The sequence below is a fragment of the Tyto alba genome, unplaced genomic scaffold, assembly GCF_018691265.1.
Source record: "Tyto alba isolate M040663 unplaced genomic scaffold, T.alba_DEE_v4.0 Super-Scaffold_41, whole genome shotgun sequence".
NCBI lineage: Eukaryota > Metazoa > Chordata > Aves > Strigiformes > Tytonidae > Tyto > Tyto alba.
Genome location: NW_024881317.1, coordinates 10,649,439 through 10,674,196, shown reverse-complemented (window position 1 = coordinate 10,674,196; position 24,758 = coordinate 10,649,439). Strand labels below are relative to the sequence as shown.

Below are 24,758 nucleotides of genomic sequence, written 5' to 3'. Positions count from 1 at the left end.
TCCCATTTAAATTAATAGGCAATGTTCATAATCAGAGCTACACGTGGGAATTAATGTGTATCCAGATATCTTGTGGAGGTTCTCGTTTCTTACCTGTGTAACTGAGAAGCTGAGAAAATGTTGCCTGATTCAGCATCTTGCTGCTTAAACAGTTTTTAAATCAGGCTGGTTTTCTCAACTTCCCCTTCAACAAATCATACAAATTGCCGCCACAATAGCCCACCAAACAAACAAAACTGACTTTGAGGTCATCTTTGGAAATATCTTAATTATTACTTAGATAATTTTAATATAATTGTCATATTCCAGCATCATTACAATGATACGATAGCCACCTTATTGTAGTCGCCCTTAAACATATTGGTGTACTAAGGCATGCTGCACACTCATCGATTTCAATGTTAAGTTTTCAAGAACATTATGTAATGTTCTCCAGTGTAATGCACTTGCACAAAACTGCATTTTTGTTAGTATGTTATAAAATGTGCAACAGGATTATAGATGAATTTGATAAGGATCTCACATATGCACCAGCGGGACAGTAGGCTGTATCTGCAAACATTTTATAAAGTTTTAAATTTTCAAAGTGCTTTAGAAATTAATTATACTGTAATTGGGGTTTAAAAAAAGAGTTTTAGGAACTTAATTCCTACTAAGAGTCTGGCAGCAAAGAACCAAACTCCATTTGATAGTTTAAAAAAACCCAACTCTCTAACCAGTCAATACCCAGGGACTGCAAATCAGATTTAAAAGCAAGTATCTGTTGAAATTGAAAGTTTGTGTATGTGATTTATTTATTAACCTGTCAGTATGATTTGGCTGACTGTTTCTGTGCAAAGGACTCAAGCAGTAAGATCAGATTTTGCAAATCCCCTACGCTGTGTATAATTGTATTCTCAGTGGTTGCCAGTGGATTACTTTCATGGGTGAGAATGGTTCTGGTATGCATAGGGTTGTGGAGTCAGTTACATTTATAAAGCAATTTTAACAAAACATATCTGTGATCAAAATGTTTATTTTTAAAATCAAAATATTAATGAACTGCATCAGAAAATATCCTCAGTTTATCAAAACATATATCCAGGCCTTGGTCCTAATATAGATCTCATTAAAGTTAGATTTTGTGAACAGGCTAGACAGGCATTGAACTATCCACGTGTCATCTTTATCTGGACTGCCTTTTGGTTGCCAAATGCTCTTTCCAGACAAGCTGGCTAGTATTTTGGGGAGATTCCATTTTCTAGTTGTGAGCTTTAATTCTGAATGATGGTTATGTAAATGTTTCATCACTGAAATACCCATGCATTTCTAAGACTGCAAAATCTCCTTTGGTGGTTTTTGCACAGTAGGCATATTGAGGGCACTTCTGAGCAGTATCATCCTAGTTAAACAAACAATACAGTCACTCCATCATAGTTGCAGTCAGTAAATTTAACTATTTCTACTTTGAAAAAGGCCCTTTTGTATTATTTTAAGAAACCCAGAAGTAATAACGAAACATTGAAAAACAATAAGTTAAAGAATTCATTATGTGCTGGAAGAGTGAACCTGTGGACACAGCTGGTAGCTATCAATTATTCTTGGTTATTACAGAAAAATCTGACTCCTTCTGTGATCACATAAAAATCTGTCAACATTGCATAGTACTTCATCTTTTACCAAGTGTCAAAAAAAAAAACCCCACAGTTGGGAGGGAAGGGGTAAGTGTGGAATTGTGACTAAATATAAAGGTAGTAATTGTTAGAGGTGATTGGTTTTTAATACAAAATGCTCTTTAAAACAAATTCCTTTTTCATCTTGCCAGATGTCTCGGTGGCAATTATTTATGCATTAAATACTTACGGTTTAATACAGGGTTCTCTTAAATCCTGAAATTATGTGAAGTGTCTGGAGTAAGATGAGTTTTCTTCAGAATAAACTACTTACTGTATAACAACAGGAAACCTAGAGAGCCTGATTTACAGTTTCCTCTTTTTAATGTTCATTGTATAAAAATGCTATGAAAGTTTTAAAAGAAGTTCATCAGTTCCTACTGTGATCCAGGTTCTGCCCTTCATGTGCACATATGCTGATCCCATTTGCCTTCTAGAGAATTTTGTGTTTATATGGAAGGGCTGAATTTGAGGGGAAGCTGAATAGGACTAAATTCTACTTTGGCTTATGGTCCCTTTTCACAATGCTGAAATATTTGCTTTTCTACAGAGGATGTGGTATCTATCTAGCTTAAAGCATATGCTGCCAAATCAATTAAAATATGACACAGTTACAATATATAGTGCCTCTCTCACGCTACTTCCAATTGCATTTCTTAGATTATAAATGGGAATATGCTGAGTGGAGTACTTGCTCTGCTAGCTGTGGGAATTCAGGAACCCGCTCCAGAAGACTACAGTGCATGAATGCAGAGAAACAGAAAGTAAATGAATCATATTGCAGAGAGCTACAAAAGCCAGTGATTATTTACCAGTCATGCAACACAGATGACTGCCCTGCCAGGTAAACTCTTTTCTACTCTATTTTCATGTGCTCTATGTGTATTTAAATGTACTCACAACCTGCTGAAATTGTTTCTGTGTTTATATGCTGAGTCTGAAATGTCCATCGTGAACCCTAAAGCATGAGAGATGTGAAAATGGATCACAAGCAAGTAGGGGAATGCTTGGTTGAGCTGAATAAATGAAATCTGTGTAAGTCTCCATGCTGCTGTAGCAAGCCTTGCTGCTAGCACACTAACACCTGAAAAACTAAGCTGGAGGTCTCTCTGAGACCTTGTGATGTGCTAGTTTCGTGGAATCGGTGCCAATGAACAGAGAGAAAACTTGTCATGTTTAGAGCAGCCAGGATACTCTGTGTTCGCCTCCTCTCCTTCCGTGCCAGCAGAGCTCTGAGTAGGATGTTTACTGTGGAATGCCTCATCTGTCTCTAATACCCCCTCACCACAGTGTCACCCTCTTTGCGTGTCCTTCCCTGACAATTTTCTTGCTGGATCAGCTGGAGTACCCTGTGATCTTGGGGCAGAAAATCTTTATATCACAGCATCTGATTCCAAAAGCCAAAACCTTACCTTCAGACTTCTTGAGGTGCACTGAGCATTCCAGCTCAGTAAAGCATTGCTCTAGGTTTTTAGCAGGAAATCCCACAGGAGTCCTCAAAACAAGTGCTTTCCGTTGCTTAAAACAATTGGCCATCACTGTCAGCAAAGTAAAAATCTGTGAGGGATGAAAAGTCGTGCACACATTTTGGAGTTGTCCCTCACTGGAAAATGCTTGGAGAGAAATGTTAAGACCTTATCTGACATTGTGGGAGTGCATCTTGCCAGTATGTTCTAAACTCCGTTCTAAATACGGAAAACATAGCAACAGATAAATATCAGGATAAATTTGTTTATATTTCATTACTAGCAGCCAAAAAACCAGATCATCTTAAATTGTGAGTCTGAACTCCAGCCAGCCCATAACAAGCAAACTCTTTGCCAGTGGAAAAATACTGAAATAGAACTAATAGTTTGAAACATACAGACTCAGTTGCAGGTTTCCCTCTTAAAATCCAGCCATTTAGAGCAGATGACAGAGAGTTAGAAGGACACTAGAGATCCTGGTGCTACCCTGAGCAAGGTCATGCCTTTTCAGTGGACTGCAGTGCATGACTTAATCTGATTATTACTGGACCCAGACTATTCACCGCAAAAAACAATCAATGATCTCATATGACTAAACAGACTGTCACATAAACTCTCTCTTATTAAAATGCTTAGATTTATTTTGCTTTTAATTTGGCTTTATGTATTTACCAGTGGAAGGGAATTTTGTGTATATTAACATGATTAACTCTACCTTGAATTATGCATATATGCTAACATAAAAATTGCTTTTCTTTTATGAAGTATTCCACACTTCTTCTATAGATAGAGCATCCCAGATGCCTGGAAAATAGCCCTGTGTCTGGTTTCCAGTGCCTCTAACCTCTCCTCCCTTCCCTGTGATTGCTGACCTGGGAGGGAAGTGCAAAATGTTCAGACTTCCCTTTCCATTTCCCCACTTACTGGTTTCTGCACGATCTTCTCATCCCAAGGCAACTCTTTAGAAAGTATCCACAGAATTATAAAGGCTTTAGATGTATAGTCAGTGTCATGGGCCTTATTACTCAAAGTGCTTTCCATGTGTTTAATCACTTCTCTCTAGCACAGCATAGAAGTACAGTTAAGCAAATAAAAGGTTTTAAGCAGGTACTTAACTTGTGCTTTAAGTGTTTGCCAAATTTGGGCCTTGCTGACTTGCTGTGCATGCACTGCACCAAATGTTTGCAAAAGTACTTGAGCTTTAAAAGGGAGAAAAAGACAAGGGTCCAGACTGTAAAAGATTAATCTTCCTTGAGTAGCTATAAACTGTTTGACTGTTAGAAAATGAAATAATTGCTAAAGAGAATAGAATATTTTTCCTCTTATCACAGTTGTGTTGCACATAAAGTCCTATTCTGTGTTTCTAGCCTAGATTTATGAAAAGATTGAGTCAAATTATATTACCATCTGCTGTTTCCCCAGTACTGTTCCTATCTGCCAAGACAGACTGTCTTTGCAACTTCTAATCAATAAATAACATGTTCTGCTTGAGCCATTATCTAGCAAGATCTTGACGTAATAAATTTGGATTAGTTATGACATCTGTTACCTTAGTAGTAACTGAATCAGTACCATTCATTTTATAAGTTATGGAAAAGTACAATGTCCTTCCTTCAGAAATGTTAAATCCAGCAGGGTCTGTAGGGTTTACCTGGTATAACCTTTTGGGTAACAAGCAGTGTAACTTCTGTTAGTATATATATTTAGCCACAGTTATCTTAGAAGTCATCAGTGTACCAAACTGATAAGATCTTGATTGACAACTGAAAAAGCTGATTCTGCCTTTTCTCACAAACTTGCAATGGCAGGTTCTTTTGATTTTTATTTGCAAACAGATCGCTGCGAACTACCAACCACTATGCAATGCTTTCATAGTTGCTATAAATTTGTCTCTGTGTCCTGTAGATGGGTAACTAGTCCATGGTCTGAGTGCTCTGCATCCTGTGGCAATGGATTTCACTATCGACAAATAGCTTGTCAGCAAGTGACAGCCAATGGCAGCGTGCTGGCACTGCTACTGGACGCTTGTGTGCACAGAGATCGTCCTGTGGGAAGGAAACCCTGTACGGGTCGTTTTTGTACAGTGGGGACAATACAGACAAAAGGACAGGTAAGTGACAGAGTTTGTTTACAAACTCTTTATATTATAAAACTGTATCGGTGTCATCATACCACTGGCTGAACATCTATTCTCTTGCACAAAGGAAGAGATATGTGGCACTAGTTGTAATTGCCGTTCAGACCAGTGAATTACAAATCCCGGGTTTTTTTTATTTTGTGATGTCTGAGCTTTTTTTTTTTTTGTTGAAGACATCATCCGAAACCTGAGTATTAGTTTTGGTGTATTTTATAAGCTAATCCATTACTCTGTATTCAGTTTTTTAAGCTAGTATGTTGCTGTTATTTCAGTCATATAAGAACACAGTTTGCATAGACGTATTTGTGAAGTCTCCAAAGAAATACATATGAATGTGCTTCAAAAGAAGTTGCCATAATATTTAATACACAGAACTGTGCTTTCTCGTATTTTCTATGTTTCTTCATTTGTGCAGTAAACTTGTGTTCATATTGATACAATTTTTATAACTAATACAGTATTTAATATTCAATGAGCAATTAAAAAAATTATTGTTGCCGCATTCCTGATACAGGTATTAGCAAGGCAAGTTTGTGATTGTCAGAGCTACAGAAAAAATGTTGTAGCACTAGAGACGTGAAATGATGAGAGAATAGACAATGGATTTAGCTTCATGAATAGGTAGGAAAGTCAGTATCTTGGCAAAATGGCACACAGAGAATCCAAAATACATAGGCCTTATTCAAACTGAGGTGTGATGGGGTTGAAGATGGAGAAATACAGATCAAGAATTATGACTGGGTTGTGTAACTGGGTAACTGCCTAGAAGGGTAATTCTGTTGCTATTAACTTGGTTGTTTCTTTTTCTTTCCCCTCACCCTTTTCTCTCACTGTTTAGTGTTCTGGTCGCTGTGTAGACCGCCCTGTAGGTCTACAGCATCGTCACATTATATGTCAACTTCGTAATGGATCTTTGGTGCCACACTCTTCTTGTGATGAAAGAAAGAGGTATACAGTTTGAACCAGTACAAGTTAGATTCTTTAGATGATCAAAATAAAGATAGAGGATTGTCAATGCAGTATAAATATGCAAATTCTTATGTACCAAACAGAACAAAAGGAGATAGTGACAGTCATCCCCTATACACTGGATGAATTCAGGAACTCAGGGTTCCACTGTGCTAATGTCAAAGCTAGAAATTGAGTGAGAATCATGATTCCCCGAAAGAAAGTAGAAATTGGAGTGATCTGCCATAACTTTTTATTATTGCTGAACTAGGTCTCTTCTGATGCTACTTTTTATTTTGGTCTACTGCTGCCCAAAGTTTGTAAAATAAGAGTTTTCCTGGGCCTTATTATGAACCATGTAAATTGGTTTACTTGTTTATGATTACTGAAATAAAATGTGCTTCTCTGCACAAATAGATCTTATTCTGCCTCTTAGTATGTACTGTTGAGTTATACACAAGGTATGTAAACACTGAATGATTGAGAAGGTGTGACTTTTTACTTCAAGGTACACATTCTTTATATGAACTCTGTTAATTTGTTTTACTGTCTTTAAACAACTCCTTTCCATACAAAAAGTACAGGCTTTACATCTCCACATAATCTTAATCAGCAGATTTGCTTGGGGCTATGCTATAGTACATGGATGGATGGCAGTCTCTATGAAACACCATAATCTCAAAAAGACTGAATTGAAGACAAATTAAAACTGAATGCAAGGGTTTGGGGGCACAAAACTGTTCCAGACCAAATGTGTAGATAGGGCCAATGAAGAGCAGGGAATAAATGTGTAACAAGTACATACATGGGAATTGTTACCATGTTTCTAGACTAGTGAACCCAGCTCTTCGTATTTCTTGATAAAGAAGTGCTTTGTATTGTGAGCGGTTTAAAGCATTTTTGCTGCACACGCAATTAAATTTTGGCTCCACTGAAGTACATGGTGAAACTTCCATTTACTACTAAGAGCCAGGATTTCACTTTGGCTGCTTCTAATGTTTGAGGAGGTTCAGGGTCAGCATAGAAGTATTACTTGTGTTCACGAGAGAGGTTTTGCAGTGTTGCAGAAACTCCCAAACCAATTAATAAAAAACCTCCAAAATTTATTTTTATACACAATCAATATTCTGCAAACATATAACCAACAGGTCCAAATGTCCGTGAGAGGAGAACAAACTGTCACCACACAAATTCTGGGGTTTAACAACAACCCCAAACACTAACCAGGGGTTTAACGACAACCCAAAATGCTCAATCGCTCACGTAATAAAAGGTGAGGACTGTCAACCTTGAGGGACATCTCAGGGCAGCGTCCCAACCCAAGGAACCCCGAGGAGTCTCCTTGGGCGGCGTCCCAACCCAAGGGGAGAGCCCTTCCCTGCAGCACGCTGCTCCAGGCGGGACGAGCTCAAAATGGCTCCGCCGGGACTCCACTGATACCCGAGCCAAACCTGAGCTGTGGTCGGTACCAGCCCCTATTGGCCTAAGACCCCAACTGCTGTAAAGCCCTGAGAACAAGGGCACAGGAAAGGTTCAACAGCCAGGGAGCCACATTTTCATCGGGCGGGTGCACCTGCCACATGCACGAAGAACTTGCAGCATCCAGTGTGCAACATCTCAGGGTCAGTTAAGTTTTCCTAAAGGTAAAACATCCTTTCTGTTTCAGGATTAAGGAAATGGCTTAAAGGAACAGGCCCTTGTCTTTTGTTTCCTCATGAGTGAGGCATGATGAATGGGCACAAAATGAAATACAGGAAATTCAACTTAAATATAAGAAAAAAATTCTTTTACTCTGAGGGCTCTCAAACACTGGAACAGGTTACCCAGAAAGGTTGTGGAGTATCCATCCTTGGAGATGCTTTTGAGCAACATGGTCTACTTTAATGTGCTGTGAGCAAGGGGTGTGGACTAATCAGTCTCCAGAATTCCTTTCTAGTATCGGTTCTGTCATTCTGTGAATAAGGATTTAGCACAAAGTAAAAATGTAACTACCATTTATTTTCCTCCACAGGTCTCCTGTCAGAAGAAACTGTTCTTCAGAGGCATGTGATGTCTATTGGAGGACAGGCCCTTGGAGGCCATGCAGTGTGGAGTGTGGGAGTGGATTTCAGTCGAGACGAGTGTACTGTGTACACAGAAAGAATAACAAGCCTGTGGCTGATCAGTATTGCGGATGGAGGAAAAGACCAGTGACCTGGCAACACTGCAATGTCACATCCTGTGGCAGTATGTAAATGTTTATTTATATACGAGCATAATAATAGTTTGTAGCAGTTATATTAGAAAGTGACTCACAGTTGTACACTAATGATTCTGCAAGCATTTGATTGTACATCAAAGGTAAAACTATCCTCTCCAAGGAGCACTTCATAATCCTGGGGTTATTTTTCTCTGAGTAGGCCAGTTTGATATTAAAGCCTCAAAAGCACTTTTAGAAACAGGATATTTGGGAAGCTGTTTTATGCAAACTTCCCTACATGACTGTGCCAGTTGTTACTCATAAGTCTCTGAGCAAGCAGTTAATTCCTGAGCGATGGGGTATTTTTCTGAAACAAACAGTAGGTAAATGAATGCAGTGAGATCACACCTCTTATTTGTGACCTAGTTTAGCTTTAAATCTGCTGTTGCCAGAAATGCAAAGTAAAATAATTAAAAACCTACCAGGAATTCATCAGTTGTTTACAATTACAATGATAAGTTCTACTATTTATCTTTTGTCCATTATAAAGCCTTTTAATGTTTAAATATATTTTTCAGAAGGCGAATGCAAGGATACAACTCACTACTGTACATTTGTAAAGCAACTAAAGTTATGCTTGATAGACACCTACAAACAAAGATGTTGTCAATCATGTCAAGAACTGTAACTCTTCTATGGAAAGTTCATGATGCTGCAGTGAAGAGATGAGAAGAGAGGTTCATTAAACTAGCCTGCTCAAAGTATATACTTGTAAATAAGACATTAGTCATAGCAGTTAAATGGAAACATGGGGCTAATGAAAAAACAGTATTGCAGATTGATATGCTGGACAGGGTATTTTTTCTGGGAACTTTTATTATCCACTCTTAGCAATGGAACTTTTAATGTTTTAAGCATTTTCGTGTCTGTATTAGGAAGATAATATCATGGCATATCATCTGTAAAATTTTATGGGCCATCACATTATAATTTTATTAGGGGAAAAACCGTTATCTAAAATCACCAGGTAGTGCTTACTGTCCTTAACTTATGAGAAAAACAAAGTCACAAAATCCTTTGAAGAATTTGGGAATGCAGCAATTATTGACCCCTAGGTTTTGTTTTTATTGTTTTATCAAATTTAACACCTTTTTTAAATTTAGAGGAGCTGTGGCTTGTAGCTGTAAAACTTTTGGCAGGAATTTCATTTTCATAAACAGCTTGAGCTTAAAGGTCAGTCTCACAGGATACGTTTTACTGATACTAGCTGTTGGATGGATACACAGAAGTACATTCAGTTTTTCGTGCTTGTATTTATGTGTATGCAGTAAAAGATATTATAGATGCTAGTACAATTTTCAAAACAGCAAGATCTGTTTTGAGTAAATGAGGTGTCATTTTCCATTGTTTCTATTCTTCTGCTCCAGTCACTGAAGTACAATCGAAGTTCTGGCATGATTAGACTTTTCTACTGATTTTAAACTCGACACAAGGCTTCTTTGTCAGAGCTGTCAATGAAACATTTGTACGCACTCTTCTCTTTCACATCAAGTCAAATGGGGAGCCAATAATTGGCCAAACATGGCTGTCAGATTTTCTACCTTGAATAAATTATTTTCTTCCCCCCTGTTAATGGGGAAAAATGTCCAAGGAAGAATTATCAATTATGAAGATAGACAAGTGCAAGAAGTCTATTTTGAGCAGTTTTCAATCAAGATGACTTTTCATCATGACCATTAACCATTTGAGTCTTTTGCAAGTTGATAAATTCTGATTATGATATTCCTGGGTAAATTGTTTTCCATATTGCAGTTGTATATAGGGCTGTAAGCAGAGAGAATCCCACAGGAAGCAGCAGATAAATGTGGGGTTTTTTTGTAGTTTCCAAACTACTGCACATATTGGAGGCCTGAATGCTTGTACTGACTTGGATCTCGTGTTACATTACTGAACTACGTTACATGCTAGTTAGCGGGTATGCTGTAAGAACAGTTTTAGAAACAGCATTCCTGCACAATGGGTTTGCATCACTGAAAATTAGATTAGCACTACTGTATATAAAATGTTTAATGTGGACTATTATGTCCAAGGCTGACTGCAAGGAGAGGATATTCCTGATCATTACCTTTTTTTATCAGCAATGGGTCTTGATTGTTTAAGCAGTTTTTTAAATTAAAATAAAACATTTGTAAGATACTTTTGTAGATATTTATTGTCTGATTTGAAAGTGCAATATTTTGTTTTGTACAGTGTTTAATAAAGATTTTTGGACATATATTTTTTTCTTATTACCAAAATTTCTTATTCATGTTTTTCCTTTATATTTAAAGTTTTCAAATGTTAACGCATAGCATCTTTAGTTGCTTTGTCTTTGGTTAAGTATGCATGCTATACAGAAGCAGTGCTGTAAATGTTTGTTATTGCAACTGGCATGACATTCCTCTGTAGACTATTTTATTGCTTCTCCAGTAACTGAAGATTTTAGCCTTCTTGAACGTAGTTTTGATATTTCTGAAATAAAGTCTACTTTGATTATTCAACACTGTGATTACCCAGAGATTGTTTATTACTGTGATTTTCATGGTAGCTATGCTTTCATTACAAGTTTTATTTTATCAACCTCCTGTGTCTATAAATCTGGGATTTTTCCAAAGCTAAGTTTAATTCTTATTTCTGACAGCTTCTGAGATAGATTCTCAGCTTCTTTACAGTCTGCTTTGCACTGCTATTAAGAGGCAACATAGATGTAACCTGACTGAAAAAGTGGGGAAGACAATTTGCCAAAATCCAAATAAGTCAGCTCTGACTCACTGAAATCTAGAATCAGGATTCTCTAAAAAGGTGGAATAAAGTTACATTCCTTTGCCAGGCTTTCATGTACTCTGCATCAAGAAGAGTTCATTTAGATCCAATAGAACTCTATGTTTTATATTTAGTGGGTGATGGGAATAGCTGCGTGAAAAAAGAACTTGTTTCAAAATATCTAGTAAGTGTAATAGTCTTTAGAAAGAAGAGTCTCATAAATAATATGAACATGAAAAGCCTTTAAAAATTTAATTAAACGGAAGATATCTAACAATGAAATGGTGGTGTTTGAGTTATCCTAGATGGTAACATTGGCAAAGGTACATGGGTCTAATTTTACTTCTGTGTAACCAATACATTCTTTCTGTGCAATATTAAAAGAAAAAAAATACTCTGTACAGCAGTTCTGTGGATCATGCTGTATAGCATAGTGCACAAAAAGCACTTTCAAAATAGCAATTGAATCTATGAGTAACTTTTCCACTTCTACATCTTGGTTTAGCATGACATCATAAAATGCCTTTTTAACAGCTGTTAGTTTGAGAAATATTAGTTTTCCAGCCTGCTGTTCATTTTGTATGCATGTCAATAATAAGTTGCTTATGAAAAAGTTGACCTCAAGTACTGAATACTGTCTGAACGTTTATCGTATCATTTGATGCTTTTCCTGGAAGCACAATCAGTAGGGTGTGGCTCTTTCAACTGTAGTAATAAAGGCTTCTCTATTTCATTATTAATCTTAGGGGAAAACATCCAGGGCAAAATGAAGGGGAATACACCCCCTCCACCCTAAAAAAGTCTTCAAACACATCTGCAGAGGAACTGTTAAATGTATCTGAATATGCCCTCCACTTCCTCTCAAAACTTTTTGTACTGTGCTGGTAGGTGGAAGAGAATGACTTTCCATAACTTAAGAGGGGAGAAGTGACTGAAGAACTAAAAAAACAGCTGTGAAAATTACAAAAAGCATCTGGGCTCGCTCACAGACCCAGAGGAGCCATTTTCAGCAGAACACGCAGGCACACATAACTGCAAGGATACAGACTGCATTTCTCAACGGGTTTTCTTCCTCCCTAGAAAAGAGCTGGAGGATATTAGGAGCTTCTGTAAACTGAGGGACCAAGCCTGTGTATAGGATATGGACTTGGGTAGGTATAACTATATGAAGTTTTGACTTTGTTTCCTCAGTTGTTGCCAGAGAATGACTCAAGATTCAGGAAGAAAATGGTGTTTGCAGTTTGTTCCCTTCTGTGGTACAGAAAGTTGACAATGAATTGGACTATTTCCTGTCCTGTTTTTAGGATATCACAACTTTACATTGCCCTTGTTCATTCCCAATCCAAACATATCTTCACCAGCTGGGGACGTGAATAATCTTCAGAGACAAAAGTTTAATTGGATTGTTGTTTCATTAACAGAGTAAGTCATAGCACAAAAACACAGTACAAAGACAAAAATTACCTTAAAGTAACCGGTGCTCTAATAATGTCTGGTGCTTTCTCATGCAATGCTTTTATGCACAGCTGACATACTCCGTTCAGCTTTCTTCCTTGCATATGATCTGGTTCCTGTTTTCAACATGTTTCTGTCACTGATCTTAGTCCTTTTGTTGGTGATTTGGTTTATGACGTATGAGCATGTAATTATTCAGAACCCAAATGACTGCCCTATACCAATGCGGATAAGATATGCAATACTGAAAAAAATCATACTGGAGTACTGTGCTACATTGTAATACGGTCAATCATAGAACTATTTATTAGGACTCGCTTAAATCATGGCCATAATAGGACTGAAATCAGTTCATCTAGATTTCCCCAAATCAGATAGAGTAAATACTGAGTATCTCACACAGAAGCATAATCATTGCACGAACGATTTCTATAAAAATTTTGTTTTATGTGTATTTTCAACAAGTAATTCTTTGAAGAGAAGGCAGACTGAAACCAGGCTGTCCAGAGATTTCTGCATCTCGGATGATATTTTTTAACTGTGTTTACACTATTCTCTGCTATCTCTACATACGCCTTTAGTTTTCTGCCATTTTCCCCTTCAGACTGCCTCCGCAGCGAGCTTTGGCAGTGATAACAGGCTGTTTAGCTTTAAAAATCAGATAGCAGGATGAAAAACTGTGGTGGATGGATGTTAACTTTTTGAGCCTGATTCTCACTGCTTCCTCACCATCTACCTTGACACTCAAAACCCAATCATCTGTGAAATCTCTATGTGAAATTTGATTGAATATGCATGCTGGGTTTAAAAATTACTCACGTGGGGAGGACACACACTTAGTGTGTCAGTGTGCCCAAAGCTTTGCATCAGCTTTGTTTCCTTTGGAAGTAAGGCTGAAAAAGCACTATCAGGGAAATTAGGAAACAGAGTCTATTGACCTGCCTTTTATGTTTGAGTGATTTCAAGTACACGTGCAGAAAAAGAACGAGGTTACTTCCTGTTAATTGCTATCAGAAATTACTGTATGATCTTTATAATCTTCTCAGAACTGAATGAAGGAAAATCAAAGATGACTAAAGCTAAAACCAGAGTTTTAGAAATGCCTAGGTGTCATGGAATGCTATCTTATGATTTGGGCAGCAAAATGTAAAGAAAAAAATCTTCTTATCAGATTAGTCAAAGTATTGATGATATGACTGGACTGATGAGCTAATTATTTAGATTATTATAGCATTATTTGCTTACTATAAAAAAGTGATCGTAAGATACTTTTTTTGCAAACACAATAATTTGATTTGCAGATGCAGAAAATCGGAAAAAGTTAAATGTGCAATACATATGCTTGAGATAGAGCATAATGAAGTCTGTGAAGTCAGGAAAAGTAGAACACATGATCAAAAAAAGAATAGATGCCATTTAAGATGCAGTATTCCTACAGAAATTGGCAAATCTTTATTAGTCTTGTATTAGTTCTCATTTTGCTTTGATTTTATTTAAGCTGTTAGTTAAAATGCGTTTAAAAACAGACTTTGTATTATTTAATTAGATTTCAGTGCTATTTAGAGAAAAAAAATGAACCAAGGATTCCAACCAGGGTGCTTGAAATAATGCATTTAAGTATTATGACACAACAGCTACTTCCTTTGGAATATGATTACTATTGGACTCAGAAAATTCTGGAGTAAGCTGGCGGAAGAATTTGTGACCATGAGAATCTGTGTTTACATAAACATAACCTGGAGGAGATGGATAATTTGCTGGACAGATCTCTTGTTTCTTTGGAGTATATTCTGTGCGATACATAGTTTCATCTTGAAAAGGAGCAGAATTAGGAACTATAGCATGTACAGGTTTGCAACTTTGAGCTGGAATGATCTGATGTGGTATATAATGAGATCTGAATGTAGTTAAATCATAAAATTTTCCCGTGGGTTTTGGAATTTCCTGTTGTTTCTTAGTAATCTCTTGCCAACAGCTGCCCCAAGCTTTAAAGTCTTCTTTTGTAGTCGTATTCCCTTGAAAAGGGACATTGGTTCTTCTTCCATTAGAAACTGGTCTTATGGGGACAGCAGGAGAAATCTCATGCTTAACATAATCAAGATGGCTTGTGGAGTTAAAATCCATGTTGCCTGGGGGTGGAACGTACTCTTTGGTTCTGCGGACCTCAGGCAAGGAGACCAACCATGGCTGAAAACGATCCTGGAATTCAGTGACTCCATTAAAATGAGCATTGGATCCAAGCTTTGTATTTTCAGGCTTGCAGCTTTTTGCAAGTTGACCAGGTAGCCCTTTAAAATCATTCCGGTGAGTTGTGAGATCTTCAAAGGGTTGGTTGCTTGGCTTGTACTCTTCTTTTGATCTTATGAATTTTGGTTCCAGTTGATGAGCAATATAAGAAGTGCGATGGCTAGTAGCACCATTGAAAGGCACATCTGAAAGCTTGGCTACACAAGGCGGTTTAAAACTTTGTCTGGGAACCAGTTCCCTAGGAACAAAGTCATCTTGAAACGTAGTAGAATTTCCAAACTTCTCTGTAGGTGGGTGGTATATATGCTCCACCTTACTAGGTTCCCTTCTTTGAACTTCCCATGACCTATAGTCATCTTTAAGGCAAAAACAAAACTTCACCATACAAGTGTTACTACTTAAGACCATTCTCTTAAAATTAAGCCAAATCGTTCTGGTATTAAAACTTACAAAACAAAGAAAATTGATATAAGTGAGAATGATAATGTTATCTGCCTGTTTGTGATATGACAAAACTCTTCTATTATTGGTGTGATAAAAACAGACAAAAACATTGTACATGATGCCCTATTTTGACTATTTCCTCAAGGAAAAAGAAAATGTTGCATGTACATATTTAGTGTATATTCTATACAGAAAATAGCCATATACAGGTTTTATATACAATATCTTACATTTTACTTAGAAGTTCACACAAATATACAAAACTGAAAGGAACCTTGTAGGTAAGTGGGTCATGTTCACTACTGATTGGGAGAATTCTCACTCTTAATTTCCATAGCAACATTACATCATCTTAAAGCTTGTTGGGTTGTTTTTTTCTTTCTATTTGCCTCTGTGTTTTTTTTACTAACAGACTGCTCTGCTATAGTTACAAAACTTACTGTCCTGTATAAACTTCTTCAGAGGCAGTTGAAATCAATTTGTTGTCTTGCAATCACTGTACTTCCTTCAGCTTCAGTGTTTTTTCACTCCTTGATACTTACTCCCTCTTGAACCACTAAGATACATTTTAAATGAAGCAGTTGCATGCTGTCTTAGTTGTATGCTGAGACATTATTCATTACTTGCTAACTTACTACTTACATGTAAGCTAAACCGAAATATTTAAATTTCCTTATCAATTATTTACAATTCATAAATATAAATAGAATATATTTACCTAAATCCATTTCTAAGCTTAAAGAAGCTACTGAAATATAACTGAGTTTCTTTGAAGAGCCTTTTTTCCCCAATTTTATCCTTCCAACTCTTTCTGTCACTGCATTCTCTCCTCTGCTTATTTTGCACCAAGCATTCTAAATTCCTGTTTCAACAGCCATATCTGATTCTCATTATTTCAACTACCTTTTTCATACCACTGGCCATCATAATCAGGAACATCTTGATTTCCATCACTCTAGTAGATCATATCTCACAATTTATTTCTACTTACTTTTAACTGGAGCTACAAGGCAATATATGTAACAAATTCAGTAACACATTTTATGTATAAAATTTTCTACTGGTATAAAGTGTTTCAAGGTCAGTTGCCAAAATGACTTAAAAGAAGATTTAGTGCCTTTGTGCTGACCATTGTAATAGAATAATTTGTGTCAAAACAGATCATTACTAGGATGATATGCATACTGTGTGGTACACAAAACAGAAATCTAAAACCAACTTTTACCTACTCTGTGGAAAAACATGTGTTACATGAGCTAAAACTATCTAAAAGATATACTGGCACTTTAATTACAACCAACTTTTTCCTGAGATAGGTTAACCAAGAGTATGTTGGAATGTCTCTCCTAGCCAAGAAAAAGTTAGAGAAGGCTTTTCGTTTAGAACCAATAAATGTCTTCTCTAAACAGTGGGAGTGCTGAACATCTTAAGGCATTACCACCTGCTTTCTATTATGTCTTACTCTCTCGCCCAAACAAGGAAATCCAGTTTCTAATATAGATAATTCAGAATGCTACCTTCATCTTGGTTATTTCTCTTTTTAAAGGTGGCATATATTATTACCTTGATAGGTTGGTATGGTATCCAATTTTCCTCCTGTAGTGTGTTTTCTCTCTAGAGGTCTTACTAATGTCACTGGTTGTATTTTATGAGCATTATAATCTTTCTGGTATGTGGTTCCCAGTTCTATCTCTCCCGTCTTTGGTTTATATTCTTCTTGTACCCGAAAAGGTCGCTTCACAGTATCATATGGTAAATAATCAGATCTGAATTGGGGAAAAAGGAAATACTGGTTAAAAAACTTATTTTTTTCTGATGGAGTCACTTTTGTCATTTTTCCATTATATATAAAAAAAATGACTTAAAATGATTACTCTGAAAAATCAATCTGCCGTAAGTTAGAGGGATAGCAAGGAGGAAGGAGAACCATAGTACATGAATCTAGGGTCTCTGATACATGATATAGCCTTTATTCAGAGGTAGATAGTGAAGCAACTTTTTCAACTCTCCAAGTCTCATTCCCAGTTTAATAATATTCTTTAAAATATCTGAAAGGAGACTAGAAAAAGTTTCTGTAATTTTACAAAAAGAAGATCCAGAAAGCAGAAGCAAAGATCAAACTACTATATGTGACAGCTTTTAATAATTGCATGAGGAGGATGGAATATAATCAGAAACAGCATTTCACTGTTTTTACATGGGCACATTACATTAAAAAGGTCTATAATACATATACAGGTGCTTAAACAGTATATGCAGTCCACAACCAATCTTGCAGAATGGCATTTGGCCTTTCTAATTATGTCACTTTTGTTTTTTTTATAAACAGATAAAGAAATTTCACCTGTTGCTCTTGTAGCTTAAAAGAGAAACAATAATAGAAAAAATAAGGGTTTATACTCCCATAAATTATTAATAAAGAATGTGTGATGTCATCTTCTAACTCTTGGAAAGATGCTCTTCGGTTTTGTAAGCTTAACATCAGTCTGTGCGCTGACAGGACAGACCCACTGAACCCCTATACTGTTGGCTTTCTTCAGGCTCCTAATAATTTCGAACTGTCTGAATAAAAAAAAAAATCCCCCTTCTTTTTTCTTAAAGTTTCATTTTCCCACTATCTTAGATTCCACACATGTATTACAGACAGTTCCCCAGCTTGCCAGCTTTCTCAGGCTTGATGAGGCCTAGATTTCCAAAACAGGCTGAAAACAAGAACAAAAATTTTAGTTATCTTTACAGGTTAAAGGATGCTGTAAAGAATGCAAATCTTGTATGCATGCTTCACTATTTTTTATGACCTTTTTGTGGTAAATGTATTTCTACACTCAAAATTTATACTTTTATATCTGCTAACAGTGTAAAAAATGCAATGATTGGATTTTGAAAATGATTTTAATACAGTGTTGCCCCCCTTAAAAGAGTAAGTACGAGAAATTTCATAGAGTAATTGTAAAACACATTGCTTCAAAATGTTTACTTAAATGTTGTAATTCCTTCCATTTTCCCACGATGCACTTGGTACTCTTGTTTCGGCTTAAGGCTCCAGGGAGGAGATATGTTGCTATACTTAGGATATTTTTCCACATACTCTGTTGTGAGACATGGCTGTTGTCCATTATCATAAATCCTTGTGGGTTTATGAGGGCAGCGATGGCGCCTGGGTAAAACACATCAGATGAGATCATTTTGAATAATTTCATTTAAAGGGAAAACCCGTACCCTATCTACTGGGACTGAATAACAAATAGGGAAGATTGAACAATATCAGTAGCTTGTGTTTAAAATCTTTTCTGAGTGATAAAATTACAAAAGATTGACACAGGTCCCAGAGCACAGTATACTAATACAGTGATAAACAGTATCAGCATGCGAGTTAGTCCTTAGTACAGAATACAAAGGATGGATAGAGTTCATCTCAGTCCTCTAAATGATGCTACCACCAAGATGCACTTTCCTCTCTTTTAAAATCCTTAATGATATCACTGGTCTTTGTTGTAAAAATAAGTAACCATGCTTAATTTCTTCTTTCGTATTGCCTATTTTTTATTATTTTCCCTCATCACTTGTCTTTTTATTTCTGTGCATCTGTTCACCTATTTCCACCACAACTCTCAATTAACTCTTCCTGATTAAAATTTTAGTGGTGGGAAATCTCATCTGCACTTCTAGTGCTCTGCAGGCCATTTCTGAATTTTCAACCCTTTTTTTTTCAAGGACTGACTAAATCCTCTATCCAAAGACATGTTTGTTTAGAAGTAATGACACCTCTTTTTCTTAATAGGTTTTATTTCAATTACACTGGCTTGTCATTGATGCCTATTTTAATGATACCATTGTGTAAAAAGGTGTTGAGGTATACTATGACAATTTATTACTTATACCTTGTTGTTTTGCGCAGTCTACATGAAATGAAAACGTACACCTTATTTTTTATATTGCTTTGAAAATCTTGCTATATTCTAATTTGCATAATGCACTTACATCTCTCTGGTAGTTTGTTTCAAGTATAGTTTTAAAATTGTATTTTGGCTGATGTGATTATTCTTTCATCTCTCCTTTAAGGAGATTTATAATAAAAGATGTTCCTCCTACTTGTGGCTGACAACTTGCAATACTAGTTCAGATATAAGCAAAGGGAAATAACAAGAAATATGTTTTTAAATAAATAAGTCTTGTAAAATTCTGTAGGTGAAAAGCAAAAATAACTAAAGAACAACAAGACTAAAAGTGTACAGCTCTTACTGGGTACAAATAAATTCAAGTTTCAGGAAGCTAGATACCCAAGGAATAGTTCAAAGGTCTGCAGAGAAATTTAGCTAGCACCAAATACAAACAAGGGGAAAAAAAAAAAAAAAAAGCAAGGTAAAATAGAATACAGAAAAAGACATGAAGGACTCCTGCTGGGAAAAGTAAAATGAAAAAAACACTGAACAAAGTTATCTGGAACTGGAGATCCCTAAAGCTGGTATTAGTTTGGGCTGTCTGACTTTGCCAGCTCAGTAATTCAATAAATGAGAAATGAAGTAGCCCTGTCTAAGAAGTCAGATCCTTTCAAAGCCTGAGGTGCTTACTCCTTTTCAATCAAGTCAACGGAGAGTCAAGTAACAACTGAGACCTATTCAGAACATAGCAGGGAAAGGAAAAAGGAATAAGAGGGAACAGGAAAGGTAGGCAAAAAAGGAGGTGAGTGTATGCTATTTCTCAGTATGGTGCTTACCTGCTACTATATTTTTCATGAAATTCAGCTACTAGCTTAGTAGTATTTTTTTCAGTAGGTATAAACAGCATATGCTGTGTCATGTAGCATCTAAAAGTAACAGCTATGCAGAAACTAAAACCATTGAATATATGTTTTGAAAGCTGGTGGAAATATAGGGTATCAAATTATATAATGTTATTCACATACTTTAGGCATACAATTCAAAGGAGTTTGAAACAAACAATATTCATCTACAAAAACTTAATTTGGACAGTCTTCAGTTTGCCATAAGCTGGTCCAGAAGGCCAATAACCAAATAAAATACCTTCCCTGTTCTGGCATCACAAGTCTTTGAAGACTTAACTTGCAATATTTTCTAAGCAATATTGTCAGTATATCCCCCATGTTGCTGAATGGCCATGTTACAAACAGAAACAGATACTAGGAAGATAGTTATTTTCAGAGTGAGCCTGTAGTTCTTGGTAGATTCAACACAGAGGTGAAAGTAATCTAGTGTATCTCTCCAAGGGAAGAAGTTTTTGTAATTGAATTAGAATACATTGTTGAATCAAAAATGGCCTTGATCCCAGTCATTTCTAGCATACAAAATAATTCTGAACAGTCCCTACCTATGCCCAAAATTTACTTGGATTCAGATAACAATGTTCAGGAAGATCCTACATCCTACTCCTTCCTGTGGAAGAACTTTCAGTGGGCCTAAAAGGCAATGTAGAATTATCTTAATCTCAGTGTGAATTTGACATGGAGAAGAGATTGAGGGGTTTTTTGGTTAGCTGATAAATCTACTTTTGGATGTTGTCCAACTGCTAAACCAAAAGTTTTTATTTAGAGAATAACTTTATAAAACTGATTACATAGGGCATCAAAGCTCTTGAGAGAGACAATGCTAAAAATCATCAGAGAAAACAGATTACAGCTGTGATAAATTAAATATGTTTCTTACAATTTGGCCAGAACTCCTTGAGTCACTGATTATTTTAAACGTGTTACTTGTAGCTGTCTTACATTCAACCCCAGAGTTATAATAACTCAAATTAATTTGGCGAGGACATGCCTTCCCCTATGACTGACTGATGCCTGCTTTGTTGGATTATTATTCTTTCCCTTCTTTGAAGGAGACTATCTATCTTGTGGCTTGCGTAAGGTCTGAACAGAATCTCAGCTAAATAAAACTGACAGTATATGGGCTCTGTAGTGCCAAATGCTGTTGCACTGATTATTTTAACAGAATGACACTGAATTTCACTTATTTTGGTTCTGGCATATGTACAGTTGTTTTTTATACAATGCTATCAAGACCCTTGAAATTTTCCCGCAAAGCATTCGCCTCCCAGAGAACTAGACTAACAATGAGAAAAGTTTAGTGTTTATCGTGATAAAAAAGCTTATTTAAAAAAAATCCCCACACCTCAAATTTTTCATTTTTTAACTACAAGTGCACATGCTATGGTCTGAAAGACAGAAATTATGTATGGACACTGTATTTTTGAGAGTCATCTACTTTCCCAGTGTTGACAGGAGACCTGGTGGTTTTTATTGGGTTTGTGTGTATTTACGTGTGGTCAGTACGAAGGCTTAAATATCCCATATTTTAGAGAACTCTTCCTCTTTCCTTTTAACTTAAATTTATTCAGGAATCTAGATTTTTATGATAATGATAACAGAAGTGCAATAAAATAGGGAAAGGCTGCCAGATTGAGAAGAAGATAAAGCAGTAGTTTATTTTTATATCTCAAAACTAAACTTCTATGCTTTTGTTTGCTGCAATCATCTTTTATAGTAGACAAATGCTACTCTTGAGTGCAGAGAGTTCATCTACCTCAGAGGTATTATTCTTCCTTTGGAAGCCAGATTTAACATCCTGTATTTGCTGTTAGACATTTCTATTGAGCCAGTGATCTGAAGCCTGACTGTACTTGCTAGCAGGGTGTAAATTTTCTTTTGTATTAACATATTTAGAACCTATGGGAAATAAGAAAATACAAAAATTTTATTCTCTTTATGGTTCCAATCCCAAGTAATACTAGCTCATACTTTCTCCACATTAAAAATATACCACTTTTAAAATAAGAAATGGATCTGGAACATCTTAGGAAACAACATAGAATCCTGCCATTACTCTGCACAATGCAGTTTTGACAACGCTTTTGTGGTTTATTAAAAAAACATCCAACCAAACTTATATCTCTACCACAGCAGCTAGAAAATTAACATTCTACTGCCTTAGCAGCATCTTTTGTTACTGTAAAGTCTTAAGCTCAAAAGGCTAGAAATTATGTCAGTTATTAAAAATGGAGAAGTCTTCAGCTTTGGACCTATTCTGCAAACTGATCTTTGAGCATGCTTAGCACTGGTACACTTCCAGGGGTGGTTTTTGGCATTACAATTATTTGTTGATTTTGAAAAATATCACCGAATAGGCACAGAAGGTGATTCAATCTAATAAGAAGGAATCTATTCAAATTATTCTTAAAAATCTTGTAACAATTATTTGTTTAAGAGCCCAAGATTGCAACCCCTAAGTGAACACTAGCACTCAGATGCTTTTAATGAGCCATTAATGAGTGGATTGTGTATGCTACAATGCAAAAAATGTAATTCTGGAATTTTGGAGGCTCTTCTCAATTCTGTGTAAAGAGAAAGGAGAATAAACTTCTGTCTTACTGCCTTTCCTTCCCTGCGTTCGTAAAATTTTTCCAACTGTCTTTTCTTCTGTGAACAGGTAGGAAAGATGGTTTCCTTCTATTTTACTATTTACAGTAATTATACCTCAAAAAATATAACAGTATTTATAAATATTTTATAAATTTATATTGTTTGAAAAAAAAATGTTTACTCTTAAAAAAATATTTTATAACAGTAATTATATCTCCACATTTCCTGCAAATAGCTAAATTTTAACTTCTACAAAATACTAGATCTTTCACTTCACTTTGAAATCTCTTTTAAGATGGGTATGTGTTGCAATATCCAGGTAACACTGCCAAGCAACCAGTCTTCCCCTAAAAACAGAAACACTGTACACTGAAGCAAACACAATGCGTTGCCTAAACCAATAATGGCTTAAGATTTTATTGACTGTAAAAATGTCAGTGATGTTTATTTTAAACCATAAACTTTGTTCATGTTTTACTCAATTATTCATATAATTAAACTGGGTTTTTGAATTGCGAATTTTCAGTTGAGCTGAACCTTTTTTTGCCTTGTCAGATTGTGTTATCTCACCATCTTTGTACTTGAGCCTGAGCCAGGTTTGTTATCTCATCATGAAAACAATGTGTTCCAACTCTTCATTAATCTAGGCCATTTGAAACAAATTTATGGGGCAAACTACACCCACAGTTTCGGCCAAAAAGAACATGAGAAGCTTTACACACTGCCCATCTCTCATGTCTGCCTACAGATTCAAAAAAGGTGACTGATGAACAGAAACAGATTTCCCATACAGAAACACATAAGGTGCATGTCTGCTATAAACCTTGAAATGAAGCCTACAGTTCACGGTGCACTTTGCAGACATAGGTTGGCCCTGTACTTCCAAAAGATAGCGATCACACTCTTGTGATCTTATGATGACTCCCCTTGTATGTAGTTGCTAGATTTTTTTTTTTTTTTAATATTAAAGACAGAATCTTTGAATCCTAGGATGATTATTTTTCATTTTTTTTTTTAAGTAGACAGAGAAGAAATTGAAAACATTAACAGCACTGACTCCAAACCTATAAACATATCTGAATTTTGCAAGGTTTAAATCCCTTGATTTTGGGAAACCTGACATGATTTTTTTTTAGTGATGGCATTGATAATATTGCTTATAGACCTGTAATAGTAATTTTAAACCAAAAAATGGCCTGCTCTACCCTCTCACACAGCCTCCCTTGGCCAAAGACACTATAGTACAATGTTGAACTGTGTGTCTCCATATGGGAATATTCTATGTAAAGAAATAGTGGGGCTTCCCTTCAAAGTGAAATTACTCAATGTGAGGTTAGAAAGGCAGATATATTAAATCTATTTTAAAGGCCATAGTGATTGCATAGGTTTCTGTCAACGGTGGTTTAGCCAGGACTCTTCTGCGGGTTCCTTTGGTGCAGCCCTTTGTAAGATGGCTCTGCTTTATGGAAAAGCCCGATCCTGAGGTTTAGTCTAGGTGGCTTTGAAAGACTGTCTCCATTCTTTTCTACTTTAATGAATTTTAAATCTGCTTCTTCCCCTACCTGGTTTAAATATAAGCGTATTACTTCATATTTACTGAGACGATCCGTTTTAGAAAAAAAGCCAGAAACGGGTGAAATGGGAACGTTACCCAGTATTCTGCCTTCCCGCTCCTAAAAAATTTAGCCACGACCAGGCAGCGGAGTCCCCGCGCAGAGCGGGATGGGTGAGGAGGGGGACATGGCGAGGGGTGTTTTTGTGGGGGTGGTACAGGGAGGGCCCGGAGTGCTGCGGGGGAGCCGCCGCCATCTTCCTGGGGATTAGGGGGGACGGGACACCCCCCACCCCATCTCCCGGGGACCCGAACTCCCCCCCGCCCCGCTCCCCGCAGACAGCGGCGACCCGCGGGGCCGCTTACCCGCAGGTACAGATCTCGCACAGGCACCGCGGCCCCTTCATGCCGCCCGCCACCGGCACTACAGAAGCGCTCCGTCGCGCGGCAACGGCGGCGTGCCCGCGGGGAGCGGCCTCCGCTGGCTTCCGTCCGCCGTCA

At 36.7% G+C, this 24,758-nt stretch overlaps 2 protein-coding genes across 4 annotated transcripts in view; one reads left to right on the top strand and one right to left on the bottom strand.

Moving 5' to 3' along the window:
* Positions 1-10,229, top strand: part of ADAMTSL3 (ADAMTS like 3) — a 188,784-nt gene extending 178,555 nt beyond the window's left edge. Inside the window, exons 27-31 of the mRNA XM_032982930.2 lie at positions 2,313-2,496; positions 5,024-5,228; positions 6,094-6,203; positions 8,215-8,429; positions 8,961-10,229. Coding sequence (XP_032838821.2) covers positions 2,313-2,496; positions 5,024-5,228; positions 6,094-6,203; positions 8,215-8,429; positions 8,961-9,070 — 824 coding nt within the window. The 3' untranslated portion in view covers positions 9,071-10,229. The remainder of the gene's footprint in view (positions 1-2,312; positions 2,497-5,023; positions 5,229-6,093; positions 6,204-8,214; positions 8,430-8,960) is intronic.
* Positions 10,230-12,561: 2,332 nt separating this feature from the next.
* On the bottom strand, positions 12,562-24,742 carry SAXO2 (stabilizer of axonemal microtubules 2). 3 transcript variants are annotated; one of them, XM_032982945.2, is made up of 4 exons: positions 24,624-24,742; positions 18,308-18,487; positions 16,894-17,096; positions 12,562-15,242 (listed from the first exon to the last, which is right to left on the bottom strand). In XM_032982945.2, exons 1-4 carry the CDS (start codon positions 24,662-24,664, stop codon positions 14,260-14,262), a joined length of 1,407 nt encoding a protein of 468 aa, XP_032838836.2. In that variant the 5' UTR covers positions 24,665-24,742; the 3' UTR covers positions 12,562-14,259. The 3 variants fall into 3 exon arrangements, with proteins under 3 accessions (XP_032838836.2, XP_042660087.1, XP_042660088.1); XM_042804153.1 differs by having other exon boundaries at positions 18,419-18,487; XM_042804154.1 differs by lacking the exon at positions 18,308-18,487.
* Between the last annotated feature and the right edge of the window lie 16 nt (positions 24,743-24,758).

What these genes read in the sequence shown, in the direction of transcription:
- SAXO2 (XM_032982945.2), bottom strand. Translation starts at nt 24,664, where the DNA reads ATGAAGGGGCCGCGGTGCCTGTGCGAGATCTGTACCTGCGG. An exon ending in TGCGAGATCTGTACCTGCGG is followed by an intron (nt 18,488 to 24,623) that starts GTAAGCGGCCCC and finishes TGTTTTACCCAG; the next exon opens with GCGCCATCGCTGCCCTCATA. An exon ending in TACCATACCAACCTATCAAG is followed by an intron (nt 15,243 to 16,893) that starts GTAATAATATAT and finishes TTTGCCTTAAAG; the next exon opens with ATGACTATAGGTCATGGGAA.